The sequence below is a fragment of the Rhinolophus hipposideros genome, assembly GCF_964194185.1.
Source record: "Rhinolophus hipposideros genome assembly, chromosome: 3".
In the NCBI taxonomy this organism is placed as follows: Eukaryota; Metazoa; Chordata; class Mammalia; order Chiroptera; family Rhinolophidae; genus Rhinolophus; species Rhinolophus hipposideros.
This window is the reverse complement of record NC_138049.1, coordinates 63097859-63125727: the sequence shown is the minus strand read 5'-3', so window position 1 is coordinate 63125727 and position 27869 is coordinate 63097859. Positions and strand designations below refer to the sequence as shown.

The following is a 27869-nucleotide window of genomic DNA, read 5'->3' as shown; positions in this document are numbered from 1 at the left end:
TAAAAACCCTAGGAAGATGATGATTTAAACATGTGTGACTCTTCATATCCAACTCCAAGTTATCAGCCCTTAATCCAAGTGTCTTCTGGGTAAAAGTCAGGGCTTTCCAACAAGACAAGACAGGCTGGGGAGGAGCCCCAAGACTGAAAATTAGCAAATCATGGGAAAAGCATATACCACAGAAATCTGCAAATCCTACAGATAAGGTGAACATTGGCCCCAGGCGACGCGCTTGACCTTCTTGGCTTGCTGGGAACTAAGGCTGAAAATGTCTGAGGCTCAAGGTGGGAGAATGTACAGAGTCAGGAGGCTTCCCCCAGTTGCTTAGTGCAGGGAACTGGAAGCCTCTACCTAACTGATGCACTGGAATAAAGAACTCATATATTTCCTTCCTGTGTGGACGGACTGGCACCATTTACAGCATTCCAACAACCAGTCTTGAGCCTCAGTGAGCCAATAAAGAAAAATAAGAGCAAGGTAACCCAAAAAGGATAGAAAAAGAATCAAACGGATGCTAGATTTCTCATCTTTAACACTGGAGCCAAAAGACAATAAAAAAGAAAGAAAACAACTGCACCTCAAGAACACTATACTCAGGTAAGACATATTAACCTGTCAGGAAAAAGAAAGATACCTGCAAAAACTCAGAGTAATAACCTACTCTGAGAAAAGTACTTAAGCAACTATCCAAAGAACAAATGAATCGCGACAAGAAAGTGAAAATGAAGGAAAGAGAAAGGTGGTAGGCAATGAATCTTGGAATATATAAATGCTGTTAAATTTAAACTAGATGACAGATTAAATAAAAATATACAATACAAGATGCCCCCAAAATATTCTTGAAATAAAAGGTATATGCATGGATAAAAGAGTAATTCTATACCCATAGCACTATAAAAAACACACTTACTAAAAAAGACTTGTTTACAGTTCTCTACATCCCACCCCTCCAGAGAATCTGTAGTCAAATACTGTCTTCTCAAGTTACTTGAATTAGTTCTCTCCCCACTACCTTCATTGTGATTCAAAATAGGAATTTAACCAGTATTTAATCTATACAATATTCCCCAGAAATATCTACCAGGTAACAAGCTTCTCATAACATAAACTCAGTGAAATGGCAAGTAAGGATAACATACATTAATTTAAACAATAACTTACAATAAATAAATATAAAAGTTAAACTCAAAAGAACCAAATGATGAAAAAAAGATGATACCAATCTCTATTTAGTAAATGAATAAGTGAAAGAAAGTAATTTGACTCCAGTGAGGTCATAAGAAGATGTTTTGAAACCACATGCTCCTTTTCTCCTGCTAGTTACTCATAGGTGCTTTGATTGTATTATTTATATTTGGTAGATGGGCTGGGAAGATTTTCTGGGAGAACGAAATGAAAGAGTTATCAGGAATTACTAACCTAATAGATAACCAGGCAGAGGAACTGACAGTCAGCTCTAGCTTTTCCTTTCCTCTCCCAGCCCACACTGGAAATAAAACACAACCAAGAATTTGATATGACAACCATTCAAAGGACTGAAATCCAAGGAAGCACTGATCTCAATACTTGGATGATGAGAATATTTTCAAATAAGATAACCAAAGCAGTTACTATGGGCCATTGCTAAAAGATGAAAACAACCATTGTTATACCCCCCAAAATATGACCCGCTATATGCCAAACAGCTTAGTCATTGAATGTACTACGTAATAATGTTGGTTGTATTAGTATTTTATCTCTATTTTCACTTATTTAAAATAATTTTTAATGAAATGTAAATAAAAGAGTTAAGCATTTCATTCCAAAAGAGGCGCGGGAAGGGGAGGGATAGAAAAGGCTCTGCTCAACAAAGAAATAAAGAGCTTTCCCCCACAAAGTTTATAGCTATATCCTTGCTGACTTAATCTTTTCTTATACAAGAGCACTTTTTCAACATTCTACATATTTTACCACTATAACTTCATTCTTAAAAATAATAACACCTGTTCAAATAAGCATGAGAAATAGAATTCATCATTCTATTTTTTAAGTAAATCTGAGCAAAAGAAAAAATACTCTGGTCAGCAGAGTAATAGGACTTTTTCATATATTCTGCTTATTTCATCATGTTTACTATCAAGCTGGCATTTCAACTTCAAATGCACAGACCTAAGCAAGTTAAGACATGAGCCCTTCGATAGCAGGAAGAGGCCAAGTCCCCTTGAAGAAGGACCTTGTGACACTACAAGTATATAGCATACACCTGCTGTTGGCAAACTACAGCAGGCCCTGTCTGGCCTGACATCTGTTTCTGTCAGTAAAGTTTTATTGCAATACAGCCACACGCATTCATTTGCATATTATCTATGCCTGCTTTTGCACTAGTTGGCAGAGTTGAGTAGTTGAGACAAAGACGGTATGGCCTGCAAACCCTAAAATATTTATTATCTGGCCTTTTATAGAAAAATACATGTGCTGACCCTTCCTGTAAATCTTCCTCCAATTATTCTTTTAAAAACCAGCAGCATTTGCTGGTGACTGCACTGGGGAAAAAAAATACTCAGACCAACCAGAGATTACCAGATACATTAAACAGACACTAATTGCCGGGGACCCATGCCATCATGGTCAGTTAAAAAGAGAGCTTAGGGTGATCAGGTAAATAGGTTTCTGGCTCAAATTTGAGTCTAAGTGGGGCAGTATGTTCACGGATATAACCTGTGGGTATTTTTCAGTTCCTGAATATATAATTGGAAGAGAAATACTTGGTAACAGGGAGAATTTCCACTTTGGCTCTCTGACCCATGCAGTAAGTGTCATTTTGCTAGGAAAAGCCAAATGAAAGCCTGAAACTTGTTCTCCCTGCCAGGGATATAAAGCAAAAGCAATAATGCATCCCTATGCCCAAGAGAGGTACAGAAATTAGTGCCATCATCAGACTTAAACATGTCAGCATGATAAAACCGATCATGAATCCATTTAATTTACCTGTTTAACCTCAGAGGGTGGGTGACCATGAAGAATGATCATGGATTATCACAAATGTAATCAGGCTGTGACACCCATTGCAGCTGCTGTTCCAGATGTGCTAGATCTACTGAAGCAAAGCAGATTTCAGTCTCTGAAATCTTATATACAGCTACAAGTTGGCAAACACTTTTGTCTGTATACCAACTGAAGGTACTATCTGAAGATATCTGCCTTAGCCTGGAGCCACTAATTGTATACTTCCCGGCCATCAACTCTCCCGCTCTTGGCCACAGTATAATCCACAGAGACCGTGGTCATTTTTTTCTTAATAGTTAATATGTATTTAGTACATATTACTAAATTTATGTAACATGCAGTGGTCAAAATGTTTAAATGCATTATCTCATTAAATTCCCACAAAAGATAGGCACTTCTATTATCCACATCACACAGCTGTAGAAACACAGGCAACACAGAGATTAAGTAACCTAAGGAAAGGGTGGTAGAGCTGGAACGAAATCCAAGTGGTAAAATTTCAGAGCCCCTTTGCTTAAGAGGATCTACTACACTAGTCTGGTGAATAAAAGAGCTGTTTTGTTTGCACAGTTACCCATTTGTCAGTTGATGGATATTTGGGTTGTTTTCACCTTCAGATATTATGAAAAATGTTGCTAAGACGATTCATGTACAAATTTTTCTGTTGACATATGTTTCCATCTCTCTTGGGTATACACTTGAGAGTAGAACTGCTCAGTCATATGGTAAGTCTATCTTTAACATTCTGAGAAACTGCTAGGGCTGCACCAATTTACGATCTCAATATCAGTGTTTGAGAGCTTCAATTTCTCCATATCCGTACCGCCACTTGTTATTATCTGTCTTTATTTTTTCAGGGATGGTGGTCCTTTTGGTATTACACAGAACAAAACACGGAGTCACAATGCGGCTGACTTGGACGTAGGGTTGCTGGAAGTGATGAGGAGGAAGAATAAAGTTCTTTAAAAGCCTTAGTAAGACATATGTAACAGAGGAGATGAGAGATAAAATGCACAAAAACTAAGGGGCCCATTACTGGAGTAAGGTTTCCAGGAGTCCAATGACTTGAGACCTGTCAACTTCTCCAAGGTGCAAGACAAGTTGCTATATTTGCAGTATTTACTACTTTATAAGGCGGACAGGGCACAATGCTTGACAAGCATTTATTTACAAGTCCGGATCAGAACAAGAGAAGGCTCTGTAACAAGTCCAGGCTGTTGCATAAGCTGTTCTACCACTTGAGCCTTATAACCCAGTATATCAATTATCTGGAGCCTCGAGCAAACCCCAACAGGAGAATCATATCACAAATCATCAGAGTTTTAGAGCAAAATCATGCCATTTCCTAAAGATCACTATTCTTTGGAGAAATTGATCCTAGCTTGTTATAGGGCCTTGAAAAAGAATGAAGGCCTAAGTATTGGAGGCAAGTAACCATGTGATGACCTAAGCTGCCCATGATGAAATGGGTGCTATCTGACCCGCTAAGCCATAAAGTGCAGGCATAGTAGGAACAAACTAACAGTAAGTAGAAATGCTATATAAGATTGGGCTTGAAAACATTGATAGAAGTATGGCTCTCTTACCTGGGGCATTGCCTTCTTTTCTTCATTCCATATCTAACATCATAGAGGAATTTCTTATAACCAAATGAATGAAGAAGAAAAAACTTAGGTGTAGTTTAAAGTTAGTTCCATAATGTCCCAGAACAAACAGGAAATGGGCTGATGCACAATAGTAGCCTGAAAATTAATATAAGACCTGGTATATTATATTATATTATATTATATTATATTATATTATCACTATATTATATTATTCTATATTATTATATTATACCAGGTCTTATACTACATTAAAATAAGACCGGGTCTTATATTAATTTTTGCTCCAAAAGACTCATTAGAGCTGATGGTCCGGCTAGGTCTTATTTTCGGGGAAACACAGTAGTTTGAAAGATTGATAAAGGATATGGAAAGCACAGAGCCAGAAAATGAGTGACAGTGAAGTCTGGGGAAGGTATGTAGAGGAACCTCTCAGAATATGCATATGTTAATGAAAAAATGTGCATCCATCACAGAGAAGGCTCTCAATAATCAGGTGGCCAAAATCAATCATTCTGAATGTCAATTCATTTATTTCCTCAGTCATCCCGGAGTTTACTCAATAAGCCCTTGTGAAAAATGGCGATAGTGGCAGGGATAGAGTATACATATGGGCTCAATTCCATGGACTTTTCTTCACCACAGTTGATCTGGCCACAGCTACCATTAAGTGTTCAACGTGCCAATAGTCGAGACCAACAGTGAGGTCTGATACAGCCTCATTCCCCAGGGGGATTAGCCAGCCACTGACCACCCCCCCGCACCCAGAGGAAGGGTCATTACACTAGGTTGATCGCATATTATAAGTCATTATGCTAGGTGATTAGGTTCTAGGTAGTTCCGCTACAGCATTTTTGGCAGACATCTTTACTGTGTAACTTGTTGGTCATAAGACAAATCTAAAAAAGACAAAATTACTGGCTGATAGTTTGATGGGTTTTGAGGGTCCTGTTCAATTTCATTTCTCCATTAATGAATCAATCACCTTCAGCAGACTTAAAATGTACTTAAGCAAGTTGTCAGTTTGGTTTCGTTTCTCCATTGATGAAGTGGTCAATTTAAAGAGTTAAATAGTGGTGGTCTTAAAATAGTTAGCATTTCTTCCAGATGATGATGATTTTTGCCCCAAGAGTTAGTTGATTTTTTTAAAAAAATACATTGCATTGGGAGAAGAAAGAGAGGCACTCTGGGGTCTCTCTGAGGGTGCAAAGTTGAACCCACATTTCTCAGATAATGAAGACAAGTGCTTAGGTACAACCCACAAAATGAAATCAGTTATTTGCATAGTGTTGCTATGAATCTACACACATTTTAAATGTTTTCTAATATTTTGTATTTCTCAATAAACTCTTTAATTTTGTTACTTATTTTTAACGTCCCTCTTTCATTTGTGATTTTATCTTTTTTTACAGTAAAATTGCCTTATGGCCAATTAGTTACACAGTGAAAATGTCTGCAGCAAAGATGCTACGGTGAAAATACTAGACACGGGTTGGGGTCAATTACACTGACTTCTTCCATCAGAGGGGCAGCAATTTATCCTCACTGGATCACATAAGTACTCCAGATAAAATATTTCTTTTTTCTCTTTAAAGTTCCCATTATCATCATCTCTGTGGACTTATGGCATGATTTATTCATTACCATTGTTTACCATAAAGCTTACTTCATAGCACAACAAGTGGGACAATGGGTTCATGGCCTTGAAAGTCACTGATCTTACCCCCCCACCTAGAAGCAGCTGGCTTAACAGAATGATCAATTGAAAAGTCAGTCACAACTCCAGTTGGGAGACCACACCTTAAAAGGATGGTGTTCTTACAGGACATGGTACATGTTTTAAAACTGTGACCAAATATATGGTGTAGTTTCTCCCTTAGCCCAACACATAGGTCAAAGAATTGTCGTCATCTCAATGTTATTTCTAAGTATCTACTGACAGCATTTTTGTTTCCCAACCCAGCAGCTTTGGTTTGGAAATTTTGGTTTGCAAATACAAATGCTTCCATATCGAGGGACATAAGAATGCTCCACTGAACCAGAAACTGAAACTGCCAGTTGACCATTTTGTGCTCCTCATGTAACTGCACAACAGGCAAAAAAGATTACTGGCTAAAGTGACAGATTCACTTACCAAAGAAAAACTGGGTCGTTGCTACACAACCTATTAGGTAGGATTATATCTGGACCCAGGGTATTCTCTGGGGTGCCTCTTAGTACTTCCATGTCCAACAGTTAAAGTAAATGGAAAACTATAATATAAAACAAACAAACAAAAAGGCAAGACCATTGAGGATCAGACTTATCAGGAATAAAGGTTTTGTGTCACTCCACTAAGTGAAATACCTTGACCATCTCAGGTCCTGGTTGAGAACAAAGGAAAAATGAAATGGACAGTGGAAAAAGAAAGCTTCAACTATGGTCTCATGACCAGTGCCAGGACTGCTGACTGCTGATGTTAACTAACTTTACAATTCAGTCATTAAGTAATAGATATTCAGATAAACTGGGACTGAATTTGAGGAGTGATTTATGTTGCCCAAAGATAGATATTATGATTCTCTCCTAGAAATAGGTAAATGATGATTGGGATGACTTTGTGTCTCCATACTTTGAAGGGATAGTGAGAGAATATCTGCATCTTAAGCGAAAGAATAACATTTTTGCTGTTTTATGGAAATCCAAATGTGTGTATAAGTATATGGATGCTAAGCTAAATAACTGAAGAACTGGATTGTGCTAATATTAGCTATTGTCTCTTGGCTTCAAACTCACTTCTTATGCTCCATTTTGTTATGCTAGAAACTTGGGGGTTGGGGGTGTGGGTATTAAAAGACTAGATGACAAAGAAAGGACCTATTTCTTTTCTGTTTGCGGCAAATGTTTTCTACTCTAGGTATGACAACTGATTCCAACAGTACTACTAGTGGGTTCCACTGAAGTTTCTTCCACATCCTAAACCAGTTTCATTGGGCCTCTTCTGAAAAGCCAACACCTGCTGGCCAGTATTATCCCCTTCCTTAGGATGTTTAAGTACAGAGCCATAGGATCCATCCTCCAAGATCTTGAGGCAACAGCATCAGCTGGCAATGACCTTATGAGCATTACAGGGCCTCCTCCAAGCTTCTGACTTTTAACAATTCACTGCCATTCTTTTGCTCCCCTAGCCCTTTGTGTGGTACATGCTTCCTGCAGTTACTACTACTTCTTTTCTGTTGTTTAATAACTGATAACAATTTTTCATATCAAATTAATTGTTAAAATAATTGCTGTAGTTTGTTTATGACTAGACCGAAACTGATGTCTATTAATATTACATAACTATGTGTAAATGTAAAATCCAACAACAAAATTGGATACAATCCTAAAACACACACAGGAAGACATGTGCATATATATTACCAATGACTTACACGTAAAAAAAGACACCAAACATTTCTAATTTTTCTATTACAAGTGAAACATCAATAAAATTCTTACATGCACACCTTTTTTGCATTTTTATTTTTTTGTATATACATCCTACCATGTTGTATTTCTTGAGTGCCTATTACATACAAGCCACCATGCTATTTTAAATACTAGGAATACAACTATGTAGAAGATAAGTAAGATCTCTCCTTTTATAAAATGTGAAGCCTATCTCCTCAGACATATACTACCTTACCGCCTACCAGGACTTATACCAATCTGCATTCCTTCTAAACAGCTTAGGAGAATGTCTATTTGCTCACACCCAATCAAAAGGGACGTTGTTGATGTTTGCCAATGTGATATATAAAAAATTAAATTTCACTGTTTTAAAATGTGTATTTTTTTATTAGAAGTAGCAAACATCTTCATATTTTTCACAGAAAAGTGCTTCTTCACTCACAGCACTTTTTTTTCCCCCACTTAATAATACCAGGTCTGACGATTAAGTTTGTGAACTTGTTACAACACTGTTGCTAACCTTTTTTGATATCAAGGGATTATTCATTATGAATTTGTACCAACTGGACAAACAACAGTTAACCCAGTTTACTATTTGGAAGTGCTGAAAAGGCTGTTTGAAAAAGTTAGATGACCTGAACTTTTCACCAACAATTCATGGCTCTTGCATCACGACAATGCACCAGCTCACATGACACTGTCTGGGAGAGAGTTTTAGCCAGTAAGCAAATAACTGTATTGGAATACCCTCCCAATTCACCTTTACCCGAGGAAAAAATACTTCTTTCTTTACCCAAAGAAAAAAGAAATATTGAAAGAAAGACATTTTGATGACATTCAGGACATCAGCGGTAATACAACGACAGCTCTGATGGTCATTCCAGAAAAAGTTCCAAATTGCTTTGAAGTGTGGACTAGGCACTGGTATTGGTGCATAGCTTCCCACAGGGAGTACTTCGAAGGTAACCATAGTGATATTCAGCAATGAGGTATGAAGCTCTTTTTCTACGATGAGTTCATGAACTTAAATGTCAGACCTTATATATGTTGTTTTAATCCATAATATAACCACACATTAAGCTGAGGTTAAATTAATAACTATAACCATCAAAACAACATAATGATTGAGTTCTATGCTGAATTGCCTATGTGTATCATTTGTTCATCCCTACAAAAACTTCATAAAGCTGTATTATTTTTGCATTTTAGCCCACTAGCTTGTAATTGTGAAGTCTATAAAAACATTTACTTTGTTAACTTCTGCAATTACATATAGAGTATGAATAAATCTTTACAACAAATTGAGGAGATAATAAGCACGACTATTACTTTCCCTTTATAATTTCCTTGATTAAACATTTTTATATTGTTATGTATTTATTTACATACATGCCATAAAATTTTATGGAACAAGGTGAAATAAAACAGTGAAGTCATTAAAAAAATTAACCAATAAATGAAAAAATGAATACTTAATGAACATTATGAAAAATCTTATTGAAATTCAACAATTAAAACTTTACCCTAATAAAGTATGGATATTTATCTATTTGTTATGCAAATACAAACATAAAGCAGTTTCCTTCAAAGTAAAACAGGCTTATTTCAAAATATCCAAGTTAAAAATCATCAGATTTGTATGGAACCACAAAAGGCCCCAAATAGCCAAAGCAATCCTAAGAAAAAAGAACATTGCTGGAGGTATCACACTCTCTGAACTCAGCTTGTACTACAGAGCAATAATAATCAAAACAGTATGGTATTGGCAGAAAAACAGACACACAGACCAATGGAATAGAATTGAGAACCCAGAAATAAAACCACATAAATATGGACAGATCATTTTTGACAAAGAAGCCAAAAACATACAATGGAGAAAACACAGTCTCTTTAGTACATGGTGCTGGCAGAATTGGAAAGCCACGTGTAAAACAATGAAACTAGACTGCTGTCTGTCACCATGTACCAAAATTAATTCAAAATGGATCAAAGACCTACACATAACACCTGAAACAATAAACTGCATAGAAGAAAACATAGGTACTAAACTTATGGATATTGGGTTCAAAGAGCATTTTATGAATTTGACTCCAAAGGCAAGGGAAGTAAAAGCTAAAATAAATGAATGGGACTATATTAAACTTAAAAGCTTCTGCACAGCAAAAGAAGCCATCGACAAAATAAAGAGGCAACCAACCGAATGGGAGAAGATTTTTACAAACAACACCTCCCATAAGGGGCTAATATACAAAATATATAAGGAACTCATACAACTCAACAACAAAAAAACAAGCAATCCAATTAAAAAATGGGCAGAGGACCTGAAGAGACATTTCTCCAAAGAGGGCTTACAAATGGCAAATAGACATATGAAAAAAATGCTCAACATCATTAATCATCAGAGAAATGCAAATAAAAACTACAATGAGATATCTATCACCTCACCCCAGTTAGAATGGCTATCATCAATTAGACAAATAGTAACAAGTGTTGGAGAGGCCATGGAGAAAAAGGAACCCTCATATACTGTTGGTGGGAGTGCAGATTGGTGCAGCTGTTATGGAAGGCAGTATAAAGGTTCCTCAAAAAATTACGAATAGAATTACCATATGACCCAGCAATCCCTCTCCTGGGTATCTACCCAAAACATCTGAAAACATTTATCCATAAAGACATATGTGCGCCAATGGTCATTGCAGCTTTATTTATGGTGGCCAAGACTTAGAAACAACCAAAGTGTCCTTCGATAGATGAATGGATAAAGAAGTTGTGGTTTATATAAACAATGGAATACTATTCGTCCATAAGAAAAGATGAAATAGTACCGTTTGCGACAACATGGATGGATCTTGAAATTATAATGCTAAGAGAAATAAGTCAGACAGAAAAAGCAGAGAACCATATGACTTCACTGATATGTGGTAAATAAAACTGAAAACAACAAAAGAACAAGACAAACAAATGAAGAAACAAAAACTCATAAACATAAACAATAGTTTAGTGGTTACCAGAGGGTAAGGGGGGACGGGGGGTGGTAGATGAGAGTAAATGGGGTCATATATACGGTATTGGAAGGAGAACTGACTCTGGGTGGTGAACACACAATGTGAGATATAGACGATGTATTACAGAATTGTATACCTGAAATCTATGTAACTTTACTAACAATTGTCACCCCAATAAACTTTAATTAAAAAGAAATTTAAGTATAACAACATTTTTATTTATAATTCACTTGACAGGATTACTTTCAAGTAAAATCTATTTTTGCTTTTACAATTTAACAAAGTTCATTTTTTATATTAGAAACAATTATTTTTAAGACTACAATTAGTAAAGTTTAAAGGACGCTAGAAAATGTTAGCTGTAATAGGTCAAAGGAGTACCTGTGAAAATGAGATAGATGTATACACGTGTGTATAAAGAATACCATCAAATATAATGTTTTACCTTTTTTGTAAAGTATATGTAAAAGACAAACAGCATTATTTCATGTAAAAATGGTAGGGGAACAAAGGTGCATACTTACCCTTCTCCTCCCATTCTTGTTATTTTTAGACGAAAATCCACAGAATTCAGACTGGGAGGTTTCCATTTCAAAATATCATCACACCGACCAGGTTTATATTTCTGAAGTGAATTAAAATGATAATCGTTAATAAGAAGCTAAAGAAATAAACATTTGATTTATTAAATATAAGATCAATTACTTTTTATTAAGTGAAACTGCTATTTTTTTCTGAATATAATTTTCATTTTCAACCAATGAGTGAAGCTAGCTATCTTATCTACCTTCTTATTAAAGGCCTTTCTCCTTTCTCTGTCAAAGCATGCAGACCCTTTTTTGTGAAAGCCCAGAAAAATAATAAAACTTGTTATTCTTTCCAATCTTTCTATGGCTTTAAGTAAGTTTGACCATTTTTAAATTCTTTTGTTTTTTTCTTGTTCAGCTTTACAGTGGGATAATTTATAATGAATAAAATTAACCAATGAATTAGGCATTCAATAATGTAATCGTGTAACCATCACCAATATCATGACACATAGCATTTCAGTCACCAAAAAAGTGTCCTCCTGGCATTTGCAGTCAATTTCCTCCCACCAACTCTCTGGTAACAGTGACCTTTTTCCTATCACTATAGTTATGCCTTTTCTAGAATTCATAAGAAATTCTTAGCGTCAAATTTTATGATTTATCTATGCTGGTTGCATATATTAGTAGTCTGTTCCTTTCTATGACTAAGTCGAATTCCATTTTATGTATATACCACAAATTGTTCATGCATTTGCAGGTCGATGGATAGCTGGGTTATTGCCACTTTGGGGCTATCATGAATGATGCTGCTTTGAACATTTGTGTGGACAGGTCTTCCTAACTCTTGGGTCAATACCTAAGGGTAAAATGGCTGGGTCACATGTATATTTAACTTTATAAGAAACTGTCAAATTGTTTTCCAAAGTGACTGTAACGTTTTCCATTCCCACCAGCAATAAATGAGACGTCAATTTGCTTCACATCCACCCATGGTCTAGGTATTGTCAGTCTTTTCAATTCTAAATGTTTAAGTGTGTATAATTTTAATTTGTATTTCTCTAATGACAAAAGATGTTGAAGATCTTTTAATATGCTTATTTGCTATCTGTATATCTTCTCTGGTACAGTCCCTGCTCAAAGTTTTATCCTTGTTTTTACTGGGTAATGTCATTATTAACTTGCAAGAGTTGTTTATATTATATTCTGGATAAATAGCCTTGGTTGGTTACGTATTGCAAATATTTTCTACCAGTCCTTATCTTGCCTTTTCATTCTCTTAATTTCCTTTTAAGGTTAAAGATTTTTTATTTTAATGAAGTCAAAATCACTTTTCTTCCAGCTTTATTGAGGTATGATTGAGAAGGAAAAAATTTAAGGTGTACAACCTGTTTTGACCTATGTGTACATTGTGAAATGATTACCACAATCAAGCTAATTAACACCCATCATCTCACATAGGTAATTTGTGTGTGTGTGTGGTGAGAAGATTTAAGATCTACTCTCTTAGCAAATTTCAAGTGTACATTAACCATAGTCACCATGCTATACATTAAGTCTCCAGAACTTACTCATATTATAACCGAAAGTTTTCACCTTTGATCAATATCTCCTTTTGTCCTACCTCCCAGCCTCTGGTAAGCACCATTCTAGTCTTTGTTATGAGTTCAACCTTTTCGGTTTTTTTTTTAAAGATTTCATATATATGTGAGATCATGCAATACAAGGTATGATCAAAAAATATGGTGAATGTTTCAATTAAAAAAATTTATTACAGTAAAATACACATTACCATTAATTCCCCTCAAAATACTCCCCTGAACACACCTTTCCTATCATACTTGCCACTTTCTGAAGCAATTCTGGAAGTCCTCTTTCGTGAGTGTCTTTAGTTGCACTGTTGTGGCTGCCTCAATGTCCTGAATCAATTCAAAACATTTTCCTTTCATGTTCATTTTGACTTTTGGGGAAGAGCCAGAGGTCACATGGTGCCAGATCCGGTGAATAAAGTGGATGAAGACACACCGTAATGTTTTTATTTGACAGAAATTGCCGTACCAAAAGTGATGTGGGACATGGAGTGCTGTCATGATGGAGAATGAAGTAAAGACACTCATGAAAGAGGACTCCCAGAACTGCTTCGGAAAGTGGCAAGAACGATGGGATATGTGTGTTCGAAGCAAGGAGGAGTGTTTTGAGGGGGATTAATGGCAATATGTCTTTTACAATATGTAATAAAATTTTTTAAATTTAAACATTCACCACATTGTTTGATCACATCTCATATTTGTCTTTCTGTGCCTGGCTTATTTCACATAGCATAATGTACTCCAGGTTCATCTATGTTGTTGCAAATGGCAGGATTTCCTTCTTTCTTAAGGCTGAATAATATTCCATTACATATGTATACCACATTTTCTTATTCATCCCTCCACAGACACTTAGATCGTTTCCATATTTTGGCAACAATCTGTAAATAATGCTGCAGTAAATAAGAGAATGCAGACATCTCTTCAAGATACTGCTTTTATTTCTTTTGGATACACATCCAGATGTGGAATTGCTGGATCACATGTTTTTCTGGCACTTCTGTTTTTAAGTTTTTGAGGAAACTCCATGCTGTTTTTCGTCAACAGCTGTTATCAATTTACATTCCCACCAAAAGTGCACAAGGGTTCCCTTTTCTCCAAATCCTCGCCAACATTTGTCATCTTTTGACGTTTTGATAATGACCATTCTAACAAGTATGAGGTGATATTTCATTGTGGTTTTGATTTACGAGGTCTGCAAATTAAGTTCGTGAACTTGTTGCAATGATGTTGCTAACTTTTTTTGATATCAGAGGGATTATTCATTATGAATTTGTACCAACTGGACAAACAACCAAGTTTACCATTTGGAAGTGCTGAAAAGGCTGCGTGAAAAAGTTAGACAACCTGAACTTCTTGCCAACAATTCATGGCTCTTGCATCACGACAATGCACCAGCTCACACAGCACTGTCTGTGAGGGAGTTTTTAACCAGTAAACAAATAACTGTATTAGAAGACCTTCCCTACTCACCTGATCTGGCCCCCAGTGACTTCTTTCTTTATCTGAAGATAAAAGAAATATTGAAAGGCAGACATTTTGATGACATTCAGGACATCAAAGGGAATATGACAACAGCTCTGATGGCCATTCCAGAAAAAGAGTTCTAAAACTGCTTTGAAGGGTGGACTAAGTGCTGGCGTCAGTGCATAGCTTCCCAAGGGGAGTACTTCGAAGGTGACCATAGTGATATTCAGCAATGAGGTGTGTAGCACTTTTTCTAGGACGATTCACTAACTTAATTGTCAGACCTCGTATATTTCTGATGATTTGTGATGTTGAGCATCTTTTCAAAATCATCCACTTTAAATTCTTGTGCTTCAACTGCTCTCTTTAAGGAATCTTTGACTATCCTAAGGTCACTGCAATATTCTACTATGTTTTCTGAAAGAAATCTTATAGTTTTAGCTCTTATTTTTAGGCATATGATCCATTTGCAGTCAATATATTTATATGGTGTGAAGTAAGATGGATCCACTGTTTGGCAGATGGGTATCAAACCGACCCAACATCATTTGTTGAAAAGATTACCCTTTTCTCACTGAGTTGTCCTGGCACCTTTGTCAAAACTAATGATTTATAGACACAGAGATATTTCTATTCTCACTAATGGGTTGCACTGATAAAAATGCCTTTCTTCCGGCTACTAGTAGCACACTGTCTTGATTACTGTAGCTCTGTCGGACGATATTTTCCTGTGGGCACGACGAGGAGCTCCATCCCCCACCCCCTCCTCCTCCGATATTCTCTCCAGCGGGCAGCATAGTCAGAGGCCTCCGTGTCAAAAAAATGTTGAGCGATCACAGCTGCTAAGGACAGACCTCCCCGGCACACCGGCCAGATTTTCCCCCCAAACCGGAGGCCTAACCCTATAAAACAAAGCGCCTGACCCCAGTTAGTGCTCAGCCTTTGGGAACAATCCCGCGGAGCCCGCCGGTGTAATAAAGCTGTGTTCTCCCTGATCTCTGCGTGCTGCTTGAGTCTCTCGGTCCTCGTCATTTTTCCGCAACAGCTTTATAACAAGATTTGAAACTGTGTGAAGTCCTCGAACTTTGTTCACCTTTTCCAAACTTTCTTAGCTAATGTAGCATTTATATTTCCATATAATTTTAAAATCAGCTTGTCAATTACTATGAAAAATAAGTCTATTGGGACTTTAATTAGGATTGCACTGAATCAATAGATCAGGGGAGAAATAACATCTTAACAATACTGAAACTCCCAATGCACGAATACTGCAAATCTCTCTATTTAGGTATTCCTAAATTTCTCTCAGCAATGTGTTGAAGTTTTCAGTATACAGGTCTTGCACAACTTTTGTTAAATTTATTCCTAATAATTTAAAATTTGGGGGGTATTATCAAGATAAAAAATTAGTTTTGTTTTTATAAAACAGCAATGAACAATCCAAAAATGAAATTAAGAAAGTAATTCCATTTACAATGGCATCTAAAATCACAAAATACCTAAGAATTAATTTAACCAAGGAAGTGAATAATATGTATACTGAAAATTGCAAAACATTACTGAAAGAGATAAAGAAGACCTAAAAATGGAAGTATATCCCTGTTTCAAAGACAGGAAGTATGATATTAGATTAAGAAATATATATTTGGCCTTCATCCCCTTTTCTGGCACAGAGCTCCTAAAACCCTTGAAACGTCCTAAGTGATGACAGTAATAAAGGCCTTTTATTATGTTAATGAAGTGGCTTTTGGAAAGTCCCTAAAGATGGGGGCTGGCAGTCGGAGGAGCTAAACACTTGATTTGAGGGTTGGCATTTCAGTACCACCCCCTTGACCTGGGGGGCTGGAAGTTGGATCCACTGCCAATGGCCAATCATTTAATCAAGCCTATGTAATGAAGCCTGAGTAAAAACCCAAAATGACAGGGTTCAAAGAGGTCCTGAGTTGGTGGACACCTGGAGATTTGAGGAGAGCAGCATGCCTGAAGATGGCATAGAAGCTCCACACCCCTTTCACATACCTTGCCCTATGCATTTCCTCCATCTGGCTGTTCCTGAATTCTATTATAATAAACCAGAAATCTAGTAAGTAAAATGTTTCTCTGAGTTCTGTGAGCCATTCTAGTTAATTAAGCAAACCTCCTTAATAAATTTAATTTTAAAAAATTAATCAAACCTGAGGAGGGGTCCAGGGGAACTTCTGATTCACAGTCAGTTGGACAGAAGTACAGGTACCACCTTGCACTTATGACTGGCACCTGAAGTCCAAAAAGGGGTCCACAGACCCTCCATCTGCAGCTCCAATCTATAGCCAGTAGGTGAGAAGCACAGGTAAAACCCTGAGTTTGCAACTAACGTCTGAAGTGGGGGGCAGACTGAGCCCTCAACTTGTGGAATCAGATGTTATCTCTGGGTAGAGAGTGTCAGAATTGAGATGAATTGTAGGATATCCAGCTGGTCAAAGAATTGCTTGTTGGTGTAGAGAAAACCCCGCTCCCACATTGGAATTGGTCTCAGAACACCAATTTAGGAAGACTTAATATTGCTAAGATGCCAATACTACGCAAAGCGCTCTACAGATTTAATTCAATCCATATCAAAATTCTGATAGCCTTTTTTTCTTTTTTTCTTTCTTTCTTTTCTTTTCTTTTTTTTTTTTTTTTTTTTTTTTTTTGCCAAAACAGAAGAGCTGATCCTCAATTTCTTATGGAGTTGCAAGACGCCTTGAGGAGCCAAAAAAAATCTTGAGAAAAGAACAAAGTTAAAGAAGTCACACTTCCCAACTTCAAAAATTACTACAAGACTATAGTAATCGAAACAGAGTTGCTGATATAATGACAGAAATATAGACCAATGGAATAGAATTGAGCACAAAAATCAATCCATATGTCAATAGCCAACTGATTTTTTAACAGGGGTACTAAGGTCATTCGATGGGGAGAGAATATTCTCCTCAACAAATGATGCTGGGACAGCTGTATTTCCACATGCAAAAGAATGAGCTGGACCCCTGCCTGCCACCATATATAAAAAAATGGACCAACGACCTAAATACAACAGCTAAAACCATAAAACTCTTAGAAGAAAACATGGTAAATTTTCATAATTTGGGGTTTAGCAGCGCATTCTTAGATATGACACCAAAAGCATGAATTAAAAAAAAAAAAGATACACTGGACTTTATCAAAATTAAAAAATTTTTGTACATCACAAGACATTATCAAGAAAGTGAAAAGACAACCTATAGGAGAAAATATAAGCAGATCATATATATAATAAGAGTTTAATATCCAAAATATATAAAGAACTCATACAACTCAACAACAAAAAAACAAACAACCCAATTAAAAAACTGTCAAATAACTTGAAAAGACATTTCTCCATCGAAGATATACAAATAGCCAATAACTACATAAAAAGATGCTCACTATTATCAGCCATGAGGGAAAATGCAAATCAAAACCACAATGAGATACCACTTCCTACCCACTAGGGTGGCTATGATTTTAAAAATCAACAGGAAAATAACAGGTATTGGAAGGGATGTGGAGAAATTAGAAGGCACATACATCGCTGTAAGGAATATAAAATGATGCAGCCACCATGGAAAACAGTTTGATGGCTCTTCAAAAAGTTAAATATAGTACTACCATGTGACTCGACAACCCCACTCCTAGGTACACATCCAGAAAATTGAAAACAGGGACTCAAATGGATACTTATGCCAATGTTCACTGCAGCATTATTCACAATAATCAAAAGGCAGAAATAACCTAAGTTTCCATCACCCCATGAATGGATAAACAAAATGTGGTATATATATACAATTGAGTAGTATTCAACCACAAAAAGGAATCAAGTTCTGATACATGCTACAAAAAGAATGAACCTCAAAAACATTATGCTAAGTGAAATAAGCCGGACATAAAAGGACAAAAATTATATGATTCCACTTAAAAGAAATATCCAGAACAGACAAATTCATACTGACAGAAAGTAGATTAGAGGTACCAGGAGCTGAGGGGTGGGAGGAAAGGAGAGTTATTATAATGGTTACAGATTTTCTGTTTGGGGTAAAAATTGGGGCAAAAATTTTGGAAAAAGATAGTGGAAATGGTTGTACAACAATGTCTATGTAATTAAAGAGACCATAGAACAAAATGTTTTAAATGTATTCTGGGCACATGGCAAAAAGAAAATATTTTACTTGTGTGGCTTAAGGACTGATTATAGAGGAGTGTTGTAAGCCTTGAAAAACGGGTAATACTCATGCTGACTTCAGCATGAAGTAAATATAAGCAAAACACAGGAGGAGTAAAATATAGAATCTACTGAAGGAGAGGCAAGTAGGTCAATTCAGCGAGGGCATTACAGAGAGTGGGACCATATTATGAGAAAGATACTCAGGAAGGCAAAACTGCTAAGTGTTCTCATTACTCATATATATATTTAAATATACAAGTCAAATTGTATTCTAACCGATTTTTATAAGTTTGAGGAAAACTGCAAAAACCCTAGTCACAGGAGCACTTATTTTAAACAGTAGTCCATATAATAACCAATGCAGTATAACTTAAGCTTTGGTAAGAAAGACAAATCACTGGAGTTGATAGGAAAGACATTTTATCTGTAGCAAATTTAAGAACATATAATATTTTCCCACAAATCTTATGTTTAAATGAATGAATATAAATGAAATATGTAATACTTCAATTGAAGTTTTCATCCACTTATTTGCCCTGAGAGGTTCATTTAGGTAACATATATACACCTCAGGATGATTACAAACAGACCTTAGACTTGCTGAATATAAGTTTTTATAAATGCATGCTAAAAACTGCAAAATTTTCCAACTGTCAACAGAATCTGACAAAATTTAGTCTTTTTTCTAATGAAGCATATCTGACAGAAATGTCACAGACCTTTTAGTAAGAGTGGTTCATTATGTTAAAGAGGGGTGAATAAGAATAAGGGGAGAAAGGAGTGTAAGCATCCTACCCCATTCACAACCTCTCCACGGGAATTTCATACTTACAGACAGATCACCATTTACTTCTGTTCCCTATTTATTTATATGACCATGAGTAGGAAACCACTTAGAAACCAATACCAATCCAAGTTATTAAATTAAGGATAGTTTAATGATTGTATAGTTTTAAAATATTTCATAATGGTATCTAATGACAAACTAAAAAGAATTTTAATATTTAATATTATTTGTACAGTAAATATTAACTATCCTTTACATTCTTCTCTCTGGAAATCAAGACTCAACCTCGTCTAATGAGAATATACGTGTACCAACTCTTCTGTTTTTATAAGCAATAATTCAGAAATTTAAGTCATTCCTCATCTCACTGCACACCAAACCACTTATGTTAATGTGAAATACTAGACCATATTATTGGGAATTTCAAAGCACTTTTATGAAAATTAATGGAATGTATGATCAAAATTGTTTTAGAAAATTATATTTTTAAAATACTGTAGTTCTCAATTACTGACTTCAACAATGACATAGATTCAATGAGTAAAATATATTTAAATATCTATGAGAATATAAATTCCACTTCAGCAAAACTCATGTCTAATTACATATAATACTTAGTTCTACTGAAATAAATCTGATTATACCAGCTGATCTGTCAAATAAAAAATTGGGAACAGACTATATCTGAAAACAATTACCAGTATAACCTGGGATAGCCATTATCATCAAAAATGTAATGAATGTACATATCAGGCAACAAAGAAAGATGTTTGGTAAACTGTTTACCAAAGGAGAGCAGACCCTGGCTTACAGTACAGGATGGCCTGTGCCTAAGTGAAGTCTCTGAAACTCAAATAAAGAGAAAACAAAATGGAGGCACAGGTGATATTATCTGTTGTATAAAGCAGTGGTTCTCAACTAAGGGTGATTTTTGCCCCACAAGGGATACTGGGCAATGACTGCGTTTCTTTTTGGTTGTCACACTGGGAAAGGGAGGGGGTGTTACTGCCATCTAGTGGGCAGAGGCCAGGGATGTTTCTAAACATCCTGCAAGACACAGGCCAGCTCACCACAACAAAGGATTATTCAGCTCAAAATGTCACTTGCACCAAAGTTCAACAACTCTGATATAAAGGAAGATAGTAGTATTGATAGCAAGGAGCAGAAGACATTTAGTTGCTCTGTGCCTCTGCTAACTACCTATTTCATGATTTTAAGTAGTTTCAAGTATGGGCTTCCCCTATCTTGCTTGTAAAAACGCAGTATCATTTTGCTTGCCTAAAACAGGGTATCTAGAGCAGAGATATCTAAAATGTTTTGCAGCGCTACTCTGTGACTTCCACTAACAAAATGTGAGTGGTTATGTTATCAGACTACCTATTCCAGGCCCGCCACTGAAACCATAATGGCTTTTTCACAAGGATCACACCCTGAAGCCAAGAAAGATCCCTGGCCTTACTATATGATATTAGTTTTATTTTTGTGGTTCTAGCATTTAGTTTTAAAGAAAACTGAAGAAACCTCAATTGGAAATGCTATTGAATAAAAGAATAAAACAACTCTGGACTAAGTGACTTGATTAGACCCTTTGTCCACATTTCACTGAGAAGCAAATTAGCAAATATCTATTGCGTAAAATAAAACAAGACGTAAATATCCCATACGGAGGAAAAGTAATTCATTCAACACTAAGTACCTACTATGTGCCCAGTACTATACTAGTTGGAGTAGATATGAGCTCAACCACAATGAGGCTTTTAATCTGATCTGCAAGAGCGATTACAGAGGTGCTAAAATGAACATAAACAAGAGTTGCTAAGAAAGTACAACAGACAACATCAAAATCAGGGCGACAGGAGCAAAAGTTTTCTTGAATAAGAGATGCATGAACTGAATTTTGAAGAACAATTAGTTTGCAAGAAAGTTCCAAGCAATGGGACCAACAATGTATTTGAGTTGAGGGGACGTTTGCTCAAGTTTTCTAAGACTAAGCTGGCTCATTACTCTATGCTGTTCTTATTGATGTAGAGAGGGAAGAGCCATTATCCAATAAAAATAATGTCAAGGCAATGACTTCGCACTCCATTTCTGAAAAGTCACAAACTTGGTAGAGATGGTAGAGAGAGCTATCACGGAAAGAAGCAGGGAAAGAAAATGGAGAATTCCATTTTCAAAAGCTTGCTGACATTTCTCATTTACTTAGAAAGGTTTTACTACTACTTATGGAAACTGAAGCTGTGATTTGATTTTGTGAAACTGAAAACTGTTAGAGAACTGATGGAGTTTCTTAGTTTATTCAGAGTGGAAAAATTACTCAGAAATACATTCAGATTATTATTTGTATTATCTTATTTAAAAGTCTAATTAATTTATTCTGGCTATTGTTTTAATATAAAATAACCTGCAGCTTACATTTCTAATAAAACAATTTTTGAAAAAAACTATATTTACACAAAGACTTCTGAAACTTCAGCTTTAGTTTCTATATCTGGGCAGTACCACAGAACAACTACCAGTGATTTTCAAATTTAACCAATAAAAAAACTGGGATAAAGGCAGGTTAAATGAGAATACCCAGTTAATATTAAGACCAGTTAATAGACCTGGGTGAGAATAGTAGAAAAATGAGTGGCCCTAAAAGCATGCAATAAATTCCCTCTTTTTACAGATAAACAGAAGTTAGGACCTATCCAAAAAATTCCCAAATCACTGTAATACAGAACTCTTTTACCATTAACAAAATATATCATTTGTCCAAAAGAAAATAATGAAAGGTTAAAAGGCTGGGTTAGATGATCTCATGAGATGAGATTATAAAACTGTTCCAAAGGAAACTAATTTTAAGTCAATTGTTTTTAAATTACTCTTAGTCCAGTTTTGTGGGGAGTGGTGAGTAGGAGGGGAAAGTGACTGACAAGTGGCCTGGCTAACAGAAGAGAGAGCTCAGACAACCTCATAAACTTCTTCAGCACCTAAACCACTTAGCCAATCTCTACCACTAAGGCACCACCAACCAGTGAAAGCTTTACTGAACCCAGTATCCAGTTCTATCTTTAACATTCTCCAAATGCACCCTGACACTACTCTCTGCTCTGGGTCCACCAAAATGCCTCCCCTACTTCATCAGTTTGAACTCTTTCATCCTATTTGCCATAATGTATAATAATTTGCTGCTATATTGAGTTTCTTTACAGAATGTTAAGCCCATTTGAGGGCAAAAACCCTATTTTTATTCATTGTTATTCTTTGCAAAACTCAGCAATGTATACGGCATACAGCAGGCACTCCACTTATTAAATGAAAGAATGAGTTAATATGTTCCACAGTTCAGAATTAACTCTCACTGAATACCCAAGAGTACAGTCATCTGGTATAAAATCCCATTAACTTTTAGAGCTCAGTTTCTCCTCTTCTCTGGTAGACATGTATCTAAATAAAAGCAGTCTACTGACGGGATCAAACTCTAGATAACAAATAACATTTGCAACCTAGTTACTTTACATATCAACTTCACTAATCTCCTTTTTGTTAATTTGTACTGTATAGTATCACCAAAATAATTTTCTATGCTCCTAGTACTGGTATGAAGAAAAGTATTATGGGAGAATCACACTCACCTAGTCTGACCGGCTTCCCCAAGGAAGCAACACCAACACCTAATTTGATATTCAAAGGATAAATGGGACTAATACAAAAAAGAAAATACTTTGAGGTAGAAAAAAGTTTATGCAAATATGTACTCACACAATATTTCAATTTGTAGTTTTTACAAAATGAACTGGTCTATCAGTAGAAAGAACCACTAATGTTATCACTAAACTTAGACAACAAAGGGAGAATCAATGTTTTATTATAAATTGACAAAATGTATGCTTTTAAATATTTCCTGCTAAAATTCTAAATTTCCATAAACATAAGAGTTTGGAGATGTCAATATAAGCCCTATCTTTTTGCTGATTCAAATATGTCCTCAGATATTGGAATTAGTGCTAAAATTAGAGCACTAACAAAATATACATTAAAAAATATAACTGAAACAAATTCTGAAAAGCAAAGTGCAAAATAATATGCTATTTTTCTTGAAAAGTGGGGTGGGAGCAAAAATATATTAACAGATTTATATTTGCTTATAAATGCATAAAGAAACCATAAAGAGGTAAATTTAAAACTAAAAAAACAATGAATGACTGAGGGAGGGGAGGAGTGTAAGAGGGAGATTTTCTTCTGTGTTTTACTATATGTTAAAATTTCTGTCTGCTTTAGATAGTAAAAGTACGTAGTTAGAAATTAAAATTAAAAATATACCACTGTAAAACAGAATTTTTAAAAAATCTACCATTAATGTTTTAATATTAAACATAAATTAGCAATAAAAAAGATAACTGTCCTTAATTCACTGTGTTTAGTATGTTTATTTTATATGAAAACTGATTTTGTACTTTACATATTTACCCTCCTGGAATTCACTGATTCTTTCATTTTTGTGATTATTTATATTTATTTCCCCTTTCTCTGCTACCAATATATCATTAACAGTGTCTTTTAGCTGTACAGTGATATTATATATCTATATCCAGCTGAGAATGATAACAAATTATTCACCTTTAGCTGTTTACTTTGTCAACAAAACTAGATGTAAAAGCAAATATTTTATTTATTAAGAAAACTAGAAAAATGATGTTCTCTTTTTTCTTCCTTTACAAAGCAAGCTAAGAATATTTTGCTATGTCCAAAAAGCTGAACAAGAAAAAAAATAAGGTATTTTCTTTCTTGGCACTTAGTTATTACAATTCTTTGGAAATTACTGTATTTTTCAATAAAAAAATAACACATTTTGGGAAAAGAAAGAATGACACTTTTCCAGTCTGCCAGGAAACAGAGCCGTTCTTCAAGTGAAGACCTATCAAAATATGCAAGCAAATGTCATGGCAACAGAAGCTCTCACCATGGTAACATCATCCCTGCTACAGAGGAAAACCACTCTAATTCATCATGAACTTCATGACAAGACATTAGACTAATACCAATTTTCATTTTACAATCTATCCATAACATTCAATATACCTGGAAGTAGTAAAGATTTAATAAAAACATTAATATTTCACAAGAAAGCAATATTAAAATCAAAGCTGGCTCAATTTACATGCAGACTGATTAATGCGAAAGACATAAAATAAAGCTAACTCACCTTACAGAAAATCAAGATAATGATGAAAACATAAAAGAAACCAATTATATCACCATGGCTTTAGAGTAAATACTCTAGACTCAGTGTAGAAACAATTACATGTTTTACTAATCACAGTATAGCTGGTAGATAAAACAAGAAAAGTCTTTTTCTTTTTTAAAATAAAACAAAGAACCAGCCTCCTCCCATGACTGGTGACTGTTTAACAAGCTGTGCGTCGCCCACGAAATAGGAGTGCCCTTCTGTGCAGCCTCCATCCCTTTGCACAGCTCCTTCCGGTGGCCCTCAGCAGATCCCTGAACTGGGCTGGGGCCCATCCTGGCAATCACTGCCCATTCCACTCACCCCTCACTGCGCCTGCCCCAGAACCTGGGCCTGGGCTCAGTGGGTAGAAAAGGCATTAGTAGGAGGGGAAAAAAGAAAGAAAGAAAAGAAAAAATATGAACAGACTCAGCTTTGGGACTTCCAACCACCAGAGAAATTACATATAAATATATATAATTATATATCTCTACCATATGTGATGGAAAGACATTGTTTTCTTTTTCCAAACAAACAAAATGGAGAAAGCCTCCTGAGTGAGGGGAAAAAAGAAAAAAGAAAGAAAATACTTTCAAGATTTTTATTATTATCTCTATTTTATAAGTCATTATATATAATTCTGTTTTTTATTTCATAGTGATGGATTATTAATGGCACAAAAATTCTTATATAGAAATTAAGTGTCTCCACATGACAACAGTAAAATCAAATATGATTTTAAAAGGTTAGAAATTAATCAATTGCCACAAATAAAAATTTAATATGCTACATAAATCATTAAAATCCTCTTGTAAAAGCTGGTAAATAAATCTTATTCAGTTTGTAAATTAAATTAAAAGATTTAACATCTGTCAAGTAAAAGATCTACTACCTACAGCATAAGGTTGAAATGCCAAATGGCCATTTTAAAATATTCATTTTTAGGTGACAAATTACAAAAGATGAGCAATTCAAAATGTCAATGAAATGGTAAAACTGAAAATGATATAAAACTGAAAATGTATAAGGGCCTAATAAAACCTAACTGGTTTATGGATAGACTAATACCTAGATGGAAAATTCAATTTGAAAATGCTTCTTTTTAAAAATGATCACTTCAGTTTGATTAAAGTTTGAACCTTAAACCTTAGAAATATACTGTTTATTTTTAAGAAGTATATTAAAAATAAACAGCTATATTTTTCTTTGAAGAAATTACCCATTTTCTCAAAATACTGAAATATTTTGTCAAGTATAGCTTATACTTCAAATTTTTAAAAACACTGAATAAAATAACATAATTAAGTCAGCTTTAAGTAAAAATATTATTTCTGCGTTAACAACAAAACACATGAGGAAACCAAAAGGCATAATAAAGAAGAAAGTAAACTGGCTTCAAATCTAATTTTGGTCTTTAACCTAAAAGCAAGGGGAAATTGCTAGAGATTAAGGAAGAAGATCACTCCAGATCACTCAACATGAAGAAAAGATGGGAGGGTGACAAACTGGAAGTTGCAAGACCAGGGAGGAAGCCACTACAGTGATCCAGGCAAGAGGAAATGAATGACAAGTAGGATTAGAGTTGTGGCAGTGGTAATGGAGAGAAAAGGAAATCATTTAAGAGCTACTTAGGAGACAAAGCAAGGCTTAGAGATGGATCAGAGAGATGAAAGAGGGTAAGGTGTCAAAGATGGCATCTAGTTTCTCTTTTAAGTAATCAAGCTGGGAAATGCTGGGAAAGGATTTGTTTGTATGTTTGCTTGCTTGGGGAATAGAGATAAGACTTTGACTTTAAAATATATTAAGTTTCTGGTGTTTTTCAGAAATTCAAAAGGCAATATCAGGGTAGACAATTAGATAAATAAATCTGGAGCTTAAAAAAGAAATCAAAAGTTTTGAGTCACAGGCTTTTAGGTGACAACTAAAGCCATAGGTGTGGACGAGATTTCTAGGGAGAAAACAGAGCATGAGAACGAATGAAGGTCCAGGACACAGAGCCTTGAGAAATTCCAAACTTCAATGGCTAGTAGAAGACAAAGAGCTTGAATGACACAGAGAAGAAATGGCTTAATAAGACAGAATGGAATCAGGAGTACGTGCTATCAGAGAAGCCATGGAAGAGAGTGTTTCAAGAAAGAGTGAGCATGATATGTGGGATATAAAACTGAAAACAACAAAGGAACAAGAAAAACAAATAAACAAAACTCATAGACACAAACAATAGTTTAGTGGTTGCCAGAGGGTAAGTGGGGAGGGAGGTAGTAGATGAGGGTAAAAGGGATCAAATATATGGTGATGGAAGGAGAACTGACTCTCGGGGTGGTGAACACACAATATGATCTATAAATGATGTATTACAGAATTGTACACTTGAAATCTATGTAACTTTACTAACAATTGTCTCCCCAATAAACTTTAATTTAAAAAAAAATAGGAAGAGTAAAAAGAAAAAAGAAAGAGTGAACAGCAGTATGGAGTACACTAGATGGTCAAATAAGAAAAGAGCTGAAAAATTATCTTAATTTTACAATGAAGCAAGATCACTGGTGACCTTTCAAAAAGCAGTTAATCCAAATGGTATTTATTAGGTAAAGCCATTTTAAAAACAGAATCTTATCTGGTATAATATATAAAAGAAATAAATCAGGGCTCTCGTGATATAAACAGAATACTTACCTATTAATCTATCCCTCCATGTGGTCCCCCTGAGGTAGTTCACAGAAACCTAGAACTTTAGAAATTAGTGTTTTGAGACCACTGAGCTAGGTAATCCTGGAAGTGCCCTTTCAGCTCTGATTCTCTATAATTCTGTAAATAAAATTTAATCTACTTTATTTGAGTTTTTCATGATAATTAATGATTGTTCTGTGTTTTAGTAAATATCAGATACTGGTGCATTTCTTTACAAATACAAACAAATATAAAGCTTTATTTTTCTGGATATACCATCCATTACTTTGCTTTTCCTTTTTCTTATAAAAGTAATAAACCTTGTGCATTTCTGGATGTGTTACAAGGTTATGTCTCTGAAAAACAGAACATTAGATCAAAAGCTAAACAAAT

General features: G+C 35.3%; 1 protein-coding gene across 2 annotated transcripts in view; it reads right to left on the bottom strand.

The window, feature by feature from the left end:
- Positions 1-27869, bottom strand: part of RNGTT (RNA guanylyltransferase and 5'-phosphatase) — a 240922-nt gene that overhangs the window by 83649 nt on the left and 129404 nt on the right. For both annotated transcript variants that reach the window (XM_081033244.1, XM_081033243.1), the window contains one exon: positions 11551-11651. In XM_081033244.1, coding sequence (XP_080889370.1) covers positions 11551-11651 — 101 coding nt within the window. The remainder of the gene's footprint in view (positions 1-11550; positions 11652-27869) is intronic.